This window comes from Cuculus canorus, chromosome 3 (genome assembly GCF_017976375.1).
Source record: "Cuculus canorus isolate bCucCan1 chromosome 3, bCucCan1.pri, whole genome shotgun sequence".
NCBI classification, from domain to species: domain Eukaryota; kingdom Metazoa; phylum Chordata; class Aves; order Cuculiformes; family Cuculidae; genus Cuculus; species Cuculus canorus.
In genome coordinates this window covers 32003816-32017280 of record NC_071403.1, presented here as the reverse complement: position 1 = coordinate 32017280, position 13465 = coordinate 32003816, and the positions used below count along the sequence as shown (strand labels likewise).

Sequence of the window (13465 nt, the reverse complement as noted above, 5' to 3'; positions counted from 1 at the left end):
CTTGTACTGTTCGTTTGGTTTGGTTATAAAGTTCTGTGAATTGAAGCAGTTAACGCTAGTTCCCTTCAGAAAATAATTCTGATTTACTTAGGGATGGGAGGGGAGAGTTATACTACTATAGGATACGTTTGATAAAGCTGCAGGTTTATATAAAAGCACAGACTTGTTTAATAGCTGAATTTTAGTGAAGGCCTGTTGGAAGATTGATGCATTGTCTATACTGAGAATTAGATTTCCTTGTAGATGAGGTATGAATACCTTTAAATCATAGTACCTAATGCTCTTTAATGCCTAGCGTTCAATACTCTTAGATTGTAGAAATGAATCTATTACTGTTTTTTCCACTCTCTAGCTCTGATAACTTTGTCCTGTTATTGGATATTTCAGTTCTACTACTGGCTTGGCAGAAAATCGTCCTCAGTCACCAGCAACAGGCAGAACACCAGTGTTTGTGAGCCCCACTCCTCCACCACCACCACCGCCACCTCTTCCATCTGCTTTGTCAACTTCATCATTAAGAGCTGCAATGACTTCCACTCCTCCACCTCCAGTCCCACCACCCCCACCCCCTCCCACAGCTACTCTGCAGGCCCCAGCTGTGCCACCTCCACCAGCTCCTCTCCAGATAGCTCCTGGAGTCCTACATCCAGCTCCACCTCCTATTGCTCCTCCCCTAGCACAACCATCTCCTCCTGTCACTAGAGCTGCCCAAGTGTGTGAACCTGTACCTGTTCACCCAGTTCCTCCTCAAGCTGAAGTACAGGGACTTCCTCCACCACCTCCACCTCCTCCCTTGCCTCCTCCTGGCATTCGACCCTCTTCTCCTGTCACAGTTGCAGCCCTTTCTCACCCTCCTCCTGTTCTGCACGCTCCTCCTACAACCATTGTTCCTGGCCCTCATGCCCCGTTAATGCCTCCATCTCCACCATCCCAAGTGATTCCTGTTTCTGAACCCAAACGCCATCCATCAACTCTTCCTGTAATTAGTGATGCTAGAAGCGTTCTGCTGGAAGCAATACGGAAAGGTAATGTTTGGCTATTAAGGGGCAAAAAGAATGGTCTCAGAAACCTGCTAAATACACATTGGCTTTGAGAGATAGATCATTTCACGTGTGTGAGAAGTTAGAAATGCATCTGAAGTCTGTTCTGCTGTATGTTCTCTACGTTGCATGCATTGACTAGCAGACAGACTTTTGTGGATTTGTAATTGCACTTATCAGATATTTAGTTCAGATGGCAAAACTGGTCCTCTGTGGAAGTTAGATTTTAAAGGAGGTAGTACATGTGTTTATAGATGATCAGTGGCGAATATCTCTTAATTTCTCTTTACCTGAAAATGTAACGTGTTTCTGATAACCTGCAGATTGTGTAGAAGACAAAAGCATTGCTTTTCACAGATTGATAGATAAAAGCAGAACAGATCAATTTGCATTGGAATTTTGATCATGTATCAGTGTATTGCAACAACATATATATGACCTGAAATTGTTTTTTAAGACTTAAAGCTGCGAAGTATCTCACCTTGACAGATGTCAGTGCAGTGGCAGAGCAGTATTTACGCTGCAAGGTGTCCAGCTGGCAGAGTGAAAGTGAACAGCAGAGGTGCAGAGCAAGGTTTTCCTCATGACCTATTGAGGAACAGTTTGTACAATCTGTACCTTTTAGCTTGTGTGCCTACAGCTGGAGAAGTCTCCACTGCACTGTGTGTACTGCCATTTGACTATGTGGTATCTTTGAATAGTTAATCTTTCTCAAACCTTTTAAGTACCACCTGCTTCTGATTTTCCCCATACCTATAGAATCTGTATGGTCCTGAATATGTAGATACTAATTAAAAACTATTTTTAAAGCATCTATATGCATATGAACTGATAACATCATTGAATCTGAAGAAGTATCAACAGCAGCTCAGTACAACAGTGGTGCATGACCAGTAGTAGAGAATGTCATCAAAAAAAGTGATAAAGGAGAGCTTGCTGATATAATTTAGGTGATCTCTGAAAACGCTTTTGACCCAGTCTTGCACAAGAAACAAAAGCTTAAGTTACCACAGCTTAAATTCCACCTAAAGACCTGCCCTTTCCTTGCCCATCAGTTGAGAACAGAGTATTAAGTACAGGATGTAGATCATATTTAGACTCTGTCAGTCTGTGGTGTTACGAGTATAAAACTAAAATATGTAATCTCTGGCATGTTTTTAACTAAGGTACTGGATTTAACTGTCTCATACTGTCAGTATGTGTCAGTATCTTTTAAGTAATACTTTATCTGGAAGCAGATCATTATGTGATCAAAACCAAGCTGTAAGTAATCCTGTCTTGTTAGGCTGCTCAAATAGCTGTAACTTTAAATTGAGACCATGAAGAGAGAGTATAAAAATCATTTGGAAATGAAAACAGTAAAATAGCTTAATCACTACAGGGGTATTCAAAATGTGAGTGTGTTCTTAGTGGGAAATCAGAAGCGGGATATTATAGTAGAAAGACTGATGATTTAGTCTGCCGTTACCATTCTGGCACTCCTCTCTAAAAACTTGACAGAACTTTTGTCTGAGGGGGACAGTGTCCTCAGCCTTCATTTTTCCTTGCAAAGCATTTTGTGAATAATGAGCTAAATACTTTGTATAATGATAAAGGAGGAGAGTAATGTGTTTGTGATTTGATGTTCTTTAGGTATTCAGCTACGCAAAGTTGAAGAGCAGCGTGAACAAGAAGCTAAGCATGAGCGCATTGAGAATGATGTTGCTACTATACTTTCTCGTCGCATTGCTGTGGAATACAGTGATTCAGAAGACGATTCAGAGTTTGATGAAGTGGATTGGTTAGAGTAAATTTATTACATTGCTGTATACTGCAGAATCGAATGCTAATGTCCATTGTGGTGCTTGTTCTTTGAAAGTTTGATGGCCATTTCTAGTGTTTTTGTATTCTTTTCTTTACATAATCAATCCATGATTTTCTACTTTTCAGTTTACAGAAAGCTCCTAGTGCATCTTTGAAACTAAATGTTTTACAGTGGCTTTTCTTACACATCTTTTCTGAAAGAACATACTTTGTTCCAATAGACCACTAAGTATTAAGCATGGGCAGCTGTTGGTAGAGTAGCAGTTTCAATTTTTTGGCATATCTTAACTGTGCACTTTGTGAATTTTAAGTTAATGAAGGCAACTGAGATTGACATTCCAAGGGCAGCTGTATGTACTAATGAGCCTTATTCCACTTCTGATAGTGTTTTAAAACATTAAACCTAGCTATCAAGATATCACTGCCTCGGTTATATCTGTACACTAAAAGTACATATAGTTAGCAGCACTGAACACACTGAAAGGAAAATGGATCTTTGCTGGGGGGGTGTTGTTGTTTTATTGTTGTTTTGTTGTTGTTTTATTGTTGTTTTATTGTTGTTTTTAAATAATTATGGCCTTATTTGAATGTCTAGAGATTCCCTTTCCCTTCTTCCCTCCCAGGTACATATTGTGTGGTACTATTTTGCCTGCATAATAAAAGTTAAAATTTTTTTCCTTGTGAAATCTTTTGACTTAAACATGCTGTGTAACTTATGTAACTGTTAAAATAACAGTTTGATTTAATAAATGGTTCATTTTAAATGTTTCCGTTTGTTGCTTTTTCGGTGAAGCATGCTTTTCACTGGTATACCTGAGGGATCCTTGGATTTCAGAGATTCAATCTATGGTTTACAAACTTACAGTCAGCATTCTGCACTTGATTTAAGGACCCATATTAAACAAGCAAACGTATCATAACATGATATCTATATGCAGGTCTAACAAAAAAAAGCTGAACTCTTACTGTGATCCATTGGGGTTTTTTTTAAAAAAAAGGGAGTTTGTGGCTTATTTGATTTAGGGGTTGGTTTTTCTTGTTTTAAAAAGAACAACAAACTTTTACCATCAGTGTGTCTTGATAAAAGAAGGGAAGATGCTGCAGTTAAAATCGTGGTTAATGAAAGATGATAAAGAACACGGGCGATGCTGCAGACTCATTTTAAGTGCTGTCGAGAAGTGCACTGCATGTTGAGCAGGGCTTTTGTGTTTCCCTCCTCTGGAATCACTCCTTCAACCCTGAGCACATGGTCAAAAGCCTGTTGAGAAGGGAAGTTTGACAGTGCAAGAGCCCTCTTACCTTGCAAACTCATTTCTGGAAGATGGAATTGTATAACAGAGGAAAACAAGTGTTCAAAGTCAGAACAAGATTTCTGAAGGTGGAACATGAAACGTTCTGCAGGCTACAGAACAATTTAGAGGGGCGTGTAGTTATTAACTTCCTCTTGAGACTGGGCAAAACTCCAGCGACACAGACTGGAGTCAGGATACCATACAGCAACCCTTCCAACTCTACTGTTACCATCTCAGCTGCCGTCATCATTTTGGACATAGCCTACTATAGTCAAGACTTTTTCCACTGCACAAGTAATGCCTTTTGTTGCGTTTGCAGGAAAAAAATCCTTGACACAACTTGTGAATCTGCATCTTTATTAACTTGGGGATGTGGTTCTTCTCTGTATGCTGTTCTTGACAGTTGTCTTCACAATAATGCCATCTGGTTTGTTCTGTCATTCTTGGTTAACATTAAACGTGCGTGTCCTCCTTAATAACGTTAAAGAGAAGATGTCAGAAGCACAACTGCATGAATATTTGCTAGCATTTAATCTAGGTGTTTCCTTTAATCTCAGTAATCCTAAATTGCCAAATCTGGCCCAATAACTAAAGGAGAGCTGTTGTTTACACAGCTGAAAAGGATCGAGATTGAGTAAAATTGCAGTATGCCCACCTGCAGCTACCCTTTAAGCAAAGAGCCAGAGCTACGCTTTAGAGAGCTGAAAGAAGAGCTTGTGCCTAAATTCTGTGTGTAGGTAATTCTGCCATTCACAAAACTGCTTTTCAGCTGATGTTTATACCTGTTCCTTGCTGAAGTCTCTAAACCCCTGGCTTTCCTGGTGGATATTACAAACAGCAGCCTACATTGTCATTTAAACAGAGCAGCATTATGGACTGTAGGTATGCACTGAGTGCATCCAGATACGGTGAACTGGGTATAACTTGCCTAAAAAAAATAATAAAAGAGGAGATAAAAAGAAGAGATTAAAGAAAAAAAATAAAAAGAAGTTAAAGAGAAGGAGCCCCTATGTGACTGCAGCTATTGCCTTGAAGGTATTAAAAAAATCCTTATTGACAAATGGTTGTTATTGACCTGCTTCGCTGCCCCAGTGATTAATAACATCCCTTCCAAGCCGGTACCCAGGGCAGACAAAGCACTCATTTAATATGACACAGTCACATGGAGTAATGAACCTTGTCTGAGAAAAGTCAAGAGTTAAATTTAGTTAACATTTCAAAGGCAGGATCCTTGGCCTTCTGCCATCGCTGCGGCTTTCTGCCATAGCAACTAGTCTCCAGACAGCAATGGTGTGATTCAGTAGTAGCAAGAGGTGATTGTTGAATTTGAATATTTGCATTTATAGATATACTCCAGGCAAAGTGTTTGCAATCTCAGTGATTTGTGCCCCTCGTACTGTGGTCTCCCAACTGCCCTTCTCATTTGGTGGAACCCTGCTCAAGAGGGCTGCTGGGCTATTCATGCCCATGATTAGATGTGTAATAGATTATTGATTGTTTTGTTTTGTAAGGTACTAAATCAAGTCTTCTGTATTGAACTGCTTATGGATTCTATTGTTTACTTCTGTACATCTACAGCAGCTGGTTAAAATCAAAGACTCTAAGTCTGCCACAGAAATAACATGTCAGTAATGTTCAATATAAGTGAAGTGAAACTTTTGTTCAACTTCATGCCTTTCTTGAACTGTAATCTGTGACAGTTAAAAATTATTTACCTCTCCTACTGCAAAATGGAGAAAAAAAGGATGAACTGAAAAGCGTAGAAGAAACAAAAGGTATGTAGTGGCCGAACCAGAGCAAAAAAACTGGGGAGGTACAAAATTGGTCACTAATGGGTTTTATGAAAAGGTAAAAGTAGTAATGATGATACAGCCATCATGGACGGACCAAAATAAATAGGTAAATGAAAGAGAACAAGTACCGAAGGAACGAAAATGACAAGGACACATAATTCTGGTGCTTTTTTTAGTGTTACTTTGTGAACAGCAGCCATTCCATATTAGATATCATTACTGGATTATGTAATCTCCTGTTAAATTTGGCTTAAACAAGCAGGAGGCGTTTTAGAAAGACCTTTAGTCAATAAAATCATCCTTCCCTACATGTGGTGCAGGGTTGCACTCCTCAGCATTCAGATAGATGCTGACATACCATTGCCTGTCTTGATGAATGCACAGATTAATGCTGAGATGGCTTCGAAAGGTGCCATTGAGGGGCTGAGTGTACGAACAGGTCCTGATGGCCCCAGTTCCATTCTCCACGATTCTGGGACCACCTAAGCTGGGATGCAGCTGCCACCCCTGCATTCCCACTTGCTTTACCTGGTGGGCCAGAGCCCTCAGCCTGCTCTGAGGAGGCAGACAGAAATGTCGGTTCCTGCGTGGGGTGGCACATCTTGGTCTCCTCAGCCCATGGATCACTGTGGGGATTGGGGAGTCAAAAGCAGTTTCAGAGCATGGTGCAAAAAACCCTGCCTGACAGCCAAGTACAGCTTTCTGCCGAGTTGCCGGCTCGAAGCAGCGTACCCATAGCACCGTGGTTCTGTGTCAGCAGTTCAAGCCCTAAACCCCAGTATTTGCACAAACTAGAGCTGTTCCAAGAAGAGACACCGAGAGAAAGCCTCACCACAGCCTCTGCAGCTGAGGTCTGCGTGAGCAAAAGATCTGACAGAAATTCAGCTCGAGCTCCATCAAGTGTCTGCTCTGTTGCCTCAGCTACGGGCTGGAGTGGGGAAGTTTCTCTCATTTTCTTCTGCAGGCGGCAATATAAACTCCAGGAGGAGACTCACAACCAGAGACCGCAGGCAGTAATAGCGGCCTCTAATTTTGGAGCCACTCAGCCAGTTTTTCCCTCTCCTTTCCACTCCTTAGTACTTTTCCCACTTCTGCAATTCTTGGGTCAGTAGCCTGACCGTGGGAGACATTTCACACACCCTTGGTGGCCGTGATGTTTCTCGGGTACCTCAGCACCCCATTAGTATATCTTTGTGTCTCCCATTTGCCCCTCGAGCTCTTGGGACAGTGATCCCTCCCCCAATCCAACTGTAATGAGCTGGGGTCAGTTGAAGTGCTTAAAAAGCAGGTTCCCAGCAGCCCAACTCAGTTTGACAGCACACATCCAGGGAGCGCTCCCATGAGCAATTTAGATGATAGCTCTAAGGGCTGGATGAAGGTCTGGCAGCGCACCACCGGGCAGAGGCGGGGAGCAGGCAGGGGACGGTAACCCCATTCCCATTCCCTTCCCAGCTGCTGCTAGGACACATGGGCAAGCCCTGGGAAATGGGTGCTAGGATATGGTGCACACTCTGTGAGGTTGGAGCTGAGCGTGCCATCCCATTCCTATTGGAGATTCAAAGCCTGTGCTTTTTCTTTGATCCCTGCCATGCTGCAAGCAAATATGCTCCCTGCCCCACCGCTAAGCCCTTTGCCAGGAAGATGGGTTCTGCTGCCTTAGTCATGGCTTGTGCTCCCTGACTGCCAGCAGCCCCTCAAAGCAGCATTAGCAACAGCCTCTGAAGAAAATTGCGTCTTTCCAATTTCTTCTAAATTCTTAGCTTTAGAGTATTCACAAGCTCTGGCAAGGTGCTCCAACTCCCTTCCTTTTGGCAGCTGGAAACATCTGGGTATAGATCAGAGCAGATTTCAAGCGTCCCTCACCAAACAGGGCTGAATATTCCCCTCCTTACATTTCTTTCTCTGGTGGTTCAATAGCTTCACTTTCAGATAGAAGATAGCTGAGGGCCCCCCCTACAGACATGTTATTTCCTTTTTCCATCTCCTTCATTTTAATGTTTTTAAAGACAAAGCGTTTATTATTGCAAAACCTGTATCATTTTAACACAGCCTCATAGCGGCATCACTCCAAGAAAATCTTCAAATTTATCTCATTTCCAAGTGATTTTAGACTGTTTCAGCCACTTCCAGTCCTCTACAGGGCATTTTCTTCACGATTTTGAAATCTCAGAACAGGACTCCTCAGGGCCTTCTGCATCGCTCAGTGCCATATTATCGCAGCTTGATTTTGCACTTCACTACAAACCAGAAATAACTCCAGAAAACTGCCTGAGACTTCTGACCTCACGAGAAGGCAGTGTTAGCCCAGGTGTCCGCATGCCCATGTAGCTTTAGTGCTGCCCCTTCATGCCAAGCAAATGGCATAGGCTGAATTTTTCTGGCTGTTTTGGCATTTTTTCAGGCTGAGAGAGTTGGGCTTTTTCAGCCTGGAGAAGAGAAGGCTCAGAGGAGATCTTATAGCAACCTTCCAGCACCTGAAGGGGCTACAAGAAAGCAGGTGAGAGACTGTTTACAAAGGCTTGTAGTGATAGGACGAGGGACAATGGGTATAAGCTGGAGAGGGGCAGATTTAGACTAGACATAAGGAAGAATTTCTTCACCATGAGGGCAGTTGAGACACTGGCACAGGCTGCCCAGGGAAGCTGTGGCTGCCCCATCCCTGGAGGTGTTCAAGGCCAGGTTGGATGGGGCCTTGGGCAGCCTGATCTAGTGGGACGTGTCCCTGCCCATGGCAGGGGGGTTGGAACTGGATGATCTTTAAGGTCCCTTCCAGCCCAAACTATTCTATGATTCTGTGATCCCAAGCCAAAATTAGTTTATAAGCATCACTAGCAGGATGTGGCCAACATTGCCCTGTGCAGGGATCTAGAGGCCCATCAAGCAGCCCAGGGATGCATACTCTGGGTTTTAAAAGCACAAAAATGTTATCGATACCCCCAAATGGGACAGATGTTTCCCACAAGCCAGCATAATTTGCTGGGATTCCTGGCAGTAATTCAGCAGTGATTAATTAGAAGAAAACGTTAGAATAACACCTTTGCTTCTGTAACCTTCATTCTCTCCATGGCTGTAGTGCCCTGGTACCTGCCGGGAGGAGTTTCAGTGCTGATGATTCATCTTTGGATGAATCAGATGAAGAAAGCAGAGACTCAGCCCTTGTGCCCCCTGGCAGGGAGAACTCAACTTTGAGAGCAACCAAATATATCTGCGCTATTCAGGCAGCTCCTGCAGGTCACTCTCTGTAGATTATAGAATCATAGAATATTTTGGATTGGAAGGGCCCTTAAAGATCATCTAGTTCCACCCCTGCTGTGATGGGCAGGGACACGTCCCACTAGATCAGGCTGCCCAATCTGATAGAGATCTCCAAGGTCACATAGAAAAGTTACCACCTTAAATGCAAGGGATTTTCAGGCCATTATTGGATGCCTTTCTTTTTTTAAAACCTTCTGCTGACTTGTCACCTCTCCGCAGCTTGCACAGTCTCGGGGTGTGAGGGTCTCCAGAGACCTCCAGAAAAACACCCTGTTCCCTTGATCAGTACCAGCCTTGACGGCTCCCCCTGCCCCAGTGGTGGCTGCCGTGCCCTCTGTCATGAGGCCTGAGCAGGTCTCACGGGGATAAACCAAAGGTGGTGGTGTGGCTGCAGCCACACGTGGCTGTCACCTTGCATTTAGGCTGAACAAAAACCCTTCTGGAGCTCTCTGCCATCATCCACATCAACTCCCAGTGTTGTCACAGTCAGTGACACCTCTAAGGAGGTGTTTAACAAAAGCCTGCTGGCAAAATAATCTCCCAACACACATGGGAGCAATTACTTTTGCTTTCCCTCCACCCCCGATTTTAATAGTCCTTATACTCTCTATAAATTTCATTAGCTGGATTTATGTGGTCACTAAACTGCTTTATACAATATTATATTCACAGCGGGAAATTATTTGCATTCTGGTAAAAATGAGCATTTCCTAGTTCTGTCAGCACAGAGAATTACATTATCAGGGAAATAACAACCAGCTGAACTGAAGGAGGGTTTGATTCATGGTAATTACTGATTATATGCAGATTACTTTATGACTTTAATTCTTTGGTCTCCCACTGTTTGCTTGCTAAACCTCTGAAAAAAAAAAAGAAGCGAGTGTATGAGCTCATAAGGTAAATTGTTTGTAAGGCAAATTACAGAACCTAATTTGTTGATTACATGAAAGGAAGCAGAGCTCTGCACAAATTGGGATGGTGGTGAGAAGGGTCCGGCAGCCGGCAGCAATCCATGCTTGCCTCCATTGCTGACCGCTGCCATCTCTGTGCTGCTTTTGAGCACCCAGTTCACATCCCCAAGACTGCAACCCTCACTTGTACGTGGGGATGGTTGTACTGGGCCCACAGCATGGGCTGACCACAATTAAACACCCCAGGAGCACAGACAAGGGCATGTGAAATTTGCTTCTTCACATGAGCAACAGCTGGAGAACAAGCCTTAGGAGAGGCAGCTGAGGGAACTGGGGTTGCTCAGCCTGGAGAAAAGGAAGCTGAGGGGACACCTTATCACTGTCTACAACTACCCGAAAGGAGGTTGTTGCGAGGTGGGTGTTGGTCTCTTCTCCCAAGTAACAAGTGATGAGATGAGAGGGAATGGCCTCAAGCTGCGCCAGGGGAGGTTCAGGTTAAATATCAAGAAAAAATTCTTCACTAAAAGGTTTATCAGGCGTTGGAACTGGCTGCCCAGGGAAGTGGTTGCCTTAAATACCATCCCTGGAGGTATTTAAAAGACGGATCGACGAGGTGCTTAGGGATATGGTTTAGTATTGGACAGGTACAACTAAACTCAAGGGTTTCAAAGATCCTTTCCAACCAAACAATTCTATGATTCTATGATTCCCTGCTCCTCCAGCCCACAGACCTCCCAATCTGTTCCTTTTCTGCTTTCACAGCCCAAATATGTCAGATGGCAATAAGAGGATACATTGTGCTCAAAAAGCCCCTGAAACCCTTCTTCCAATGAAGTGCAACAAGAAGGCCCTTGCAAACCTTCATGACTAGTATCATGTTTTAAAACATTAGAAGCTGGTGAGCAAACGACAAACTACTTCTGACAGAAAACTGCCCAAAAATAGAGCGGTGCTTTGCCACTGTTTCTCAGCCAGTCAAACCTTTCTAAAAAGTTCTTCTCTTATTCCTTCTGCAAACCTCCAGCAGATTCACAATACCAAGAGATGAAACGGGCTTTTTGATCATATGTATTATTCGTAACGCTGCTGGAGCAAAATTTCAGCCCCTCTGCTCTCTCCATAAGGGTGAAACTGGGAGTGGGGCTGTGGTCCTGCTGTCCCCGGCTGCCTCCTTGCCCGGCTGGGACTGTGGCCACTCCCACTGTCCCCAGGCAGCATTCATTCCAGAGAAGACCCATGCTTCTTAAAATACATATCTACACCTTCTTAAGTAAAAAGTGGGTTACTGGAGTTTGGATCCAAAACAACTGAACTGAGTCAGAGCAGAGACAGAAGGGTAGCCAGGTGCTCCGAAGTGGCTTGGTGCACTTACCTGCATCTGCTCCCGCACATGCTGGCTGGAATTGTCCAGCTGCGAGTGCTTTATCTGCTAGATGGAAGAGAGAGAGAGAGGGAAAGCACTGTAACAACCAGCAGAAACAACAGCCCCTGTGCCAGCCCTGCCTACCTGTGTGCCCAAAGAAGGCAGCACAGAGGACCTGTGGGTGGGGGCTGCAGAGGGCAGCGCCACCAAACACATCAAGGACAGTCCAGAGAAACACTTGCAGTCCATATGTGTGCTGTTACCATCATGGCACAGCTCAGAGGTGGATCCAGGCCCTGGGATGGAGGGTTGTCACTACCAGCACCCCCATGGGAGCCTTCAGAAAAGCACCCTGTCACCTTGGTCAGTACCAGCCACGATGGCTCCACCAGCCCAACCATGGGCTGATGTTCCTTGATATTCCTGATGTTGTTTTCCTCGCTAGCAGAAATCATCCTCCTGGCTGCAAAATTGGATCCTTGGCGGTCCCCAAGAGCCCCAGCAGATGAAAAGCCCCAACCCTGCACTCCACTTACTGCAATAAGCAGTCACACTCGAGGGACAGCATCTTCAGAATTGATCTTCATTCCTGCCATCACATCAACAGGGTTGCAATAGCCTTTCTGTTTCGCACAAGTAAAGCTGAAGGTGGGGAGGTGGATCCACCTGCAGACTTTCACCTGTCTGTGCAGTAGCCATCCTTTGTATTTCTGAACTTTTCCTTCTTACTTTACAGGTCATAAGCCTTTAGAAGGACAACATATCCCACTTTGTGCTAAGCAGGAACAGCTATTCATCTCCACATTTACCGCCTTATTACTCTGCCTTCCTTCATCACAAGAATAATAATTAGAATGTAAACATAACGAAACAACTGTAATTAAAAGAGAGCTGCTTTCCTTTTGGCTGTTTCCTATGGAAAGGCTGCTTCTTCCCTGTCTGCCCATGTTGTTTCACTTACACCCACCATCAGATAACGTGTGATCAACCACCACAAATAAGCAAATGCTGATTACGTATAATTTCAGTGCCTGGAGACTGCGTGTGTGGTTTTGCTCTGTTACTGAGCTGCTGCCCCCGGGGCTAGCCACAAACTGCCTCAAGCCATGTTGAAAACCATCTGGGTGATGGTGTTTCATATGCACCAAACAAGCCTCACACACTCCCCTGTCTCCCCCAAACTCTTGCTGCCTCAGAGCGGGGTCCCCCGGCCACGCCGGGGATGCACATCAGGAGGTGGCAGCATTTCCTCACCGTGCAGAGCCTCTCACCCTGCCAAAGCCTCTTTCCAAGAGAAAAGACATTTTTTTGTTAATTTTGCTTGTTTGGCACCTCATACTTTCCATTTACTACTTATTCCTATTTTAAGTTCTTCCTTCCTTCCTTCCTTCCTTCCTTCCTTCCTTCCTTCCTTCCTTCCTTCCTTCCTTCCTTCCTTCCTTCCTTCCTTCCTTCCTTCCTTCCTTCCTTCCTTCCTTCCTTCCTTCCTTCCTTCCTTCCTTCCTTTTATTTATTTTGTTTTTAAGAAACAGAAAGGAATTAAATAAGGTTCCAAAAAGGCAGCATACTGCCTGCAGCAGCCGGAGGAGCATCTGAGGGTCTCAGCTGAGCGCTGCCACTCACTCCAGCCCCAGCAAAGACGGACACCGAAGGAGAGGTCTCCCAGACTGCCTGTGTCACACATTGGAGAGAAAGGGACAGCTCTCTGTGCCCAGTTCTCTGTGTGATACATCTACACGGCCAACTCTCTGTTGCCACCAGCCCTCTGTGGGACAGGTCTGTGCAGGACACCTCTACAGTACTGACTCTCCATGGAGAAAGTCCTGTGCAGGAAGCCCTGAGCACCGCGTTGGGTTTTTTGGTTCTCTTTTTTAGGGGATGGTGTTGTTTTTTAACTTGAAGGTCTTACAGGCTTAGTGTCCCACAACTCTAGCATCTGCCTCAGCCCCTGCCAATGGGGAACACGGAAGTCCTGCAGGAGCCCCTGAAGTGAGTGAGAAATCCCTCT

General features: G+C 44.4%; 1 protein-coding gene across 4 annotated transcripts in view; it reads left to right on the top strand.

Moving 5' to 3' along the window:
• Positions 1–3601, top strand: part of WASF1 (WASP family member 1) — a 95065-nt gene extending 91464 nt beyond the window's left edge. For 3 of the 4 annotated variants that reach the window (XM_054063672.1, XM_054063673.1, XM_054063674.1), the window contains exons 8-9: positions 388–1025; positions 2673–3600. In XM_054063672.1, coding sequence (XP_053919647.1) covers positions 388–1025; positions 2673–2830 — 796 coding nt within the window. In that variant the 3' untranslated portion in view covers positions 2831–3600. Of the gene's footprint in view, positions 1–387; positions 1026–2672 lie in introns of all 4 variants that reach the window. The other variant, XM_054063671.1, reaches the window with a different exon arrangement.
• The last annotated feature ends 9864 nt before the right edge of the window (positions 3602–13465 follow it).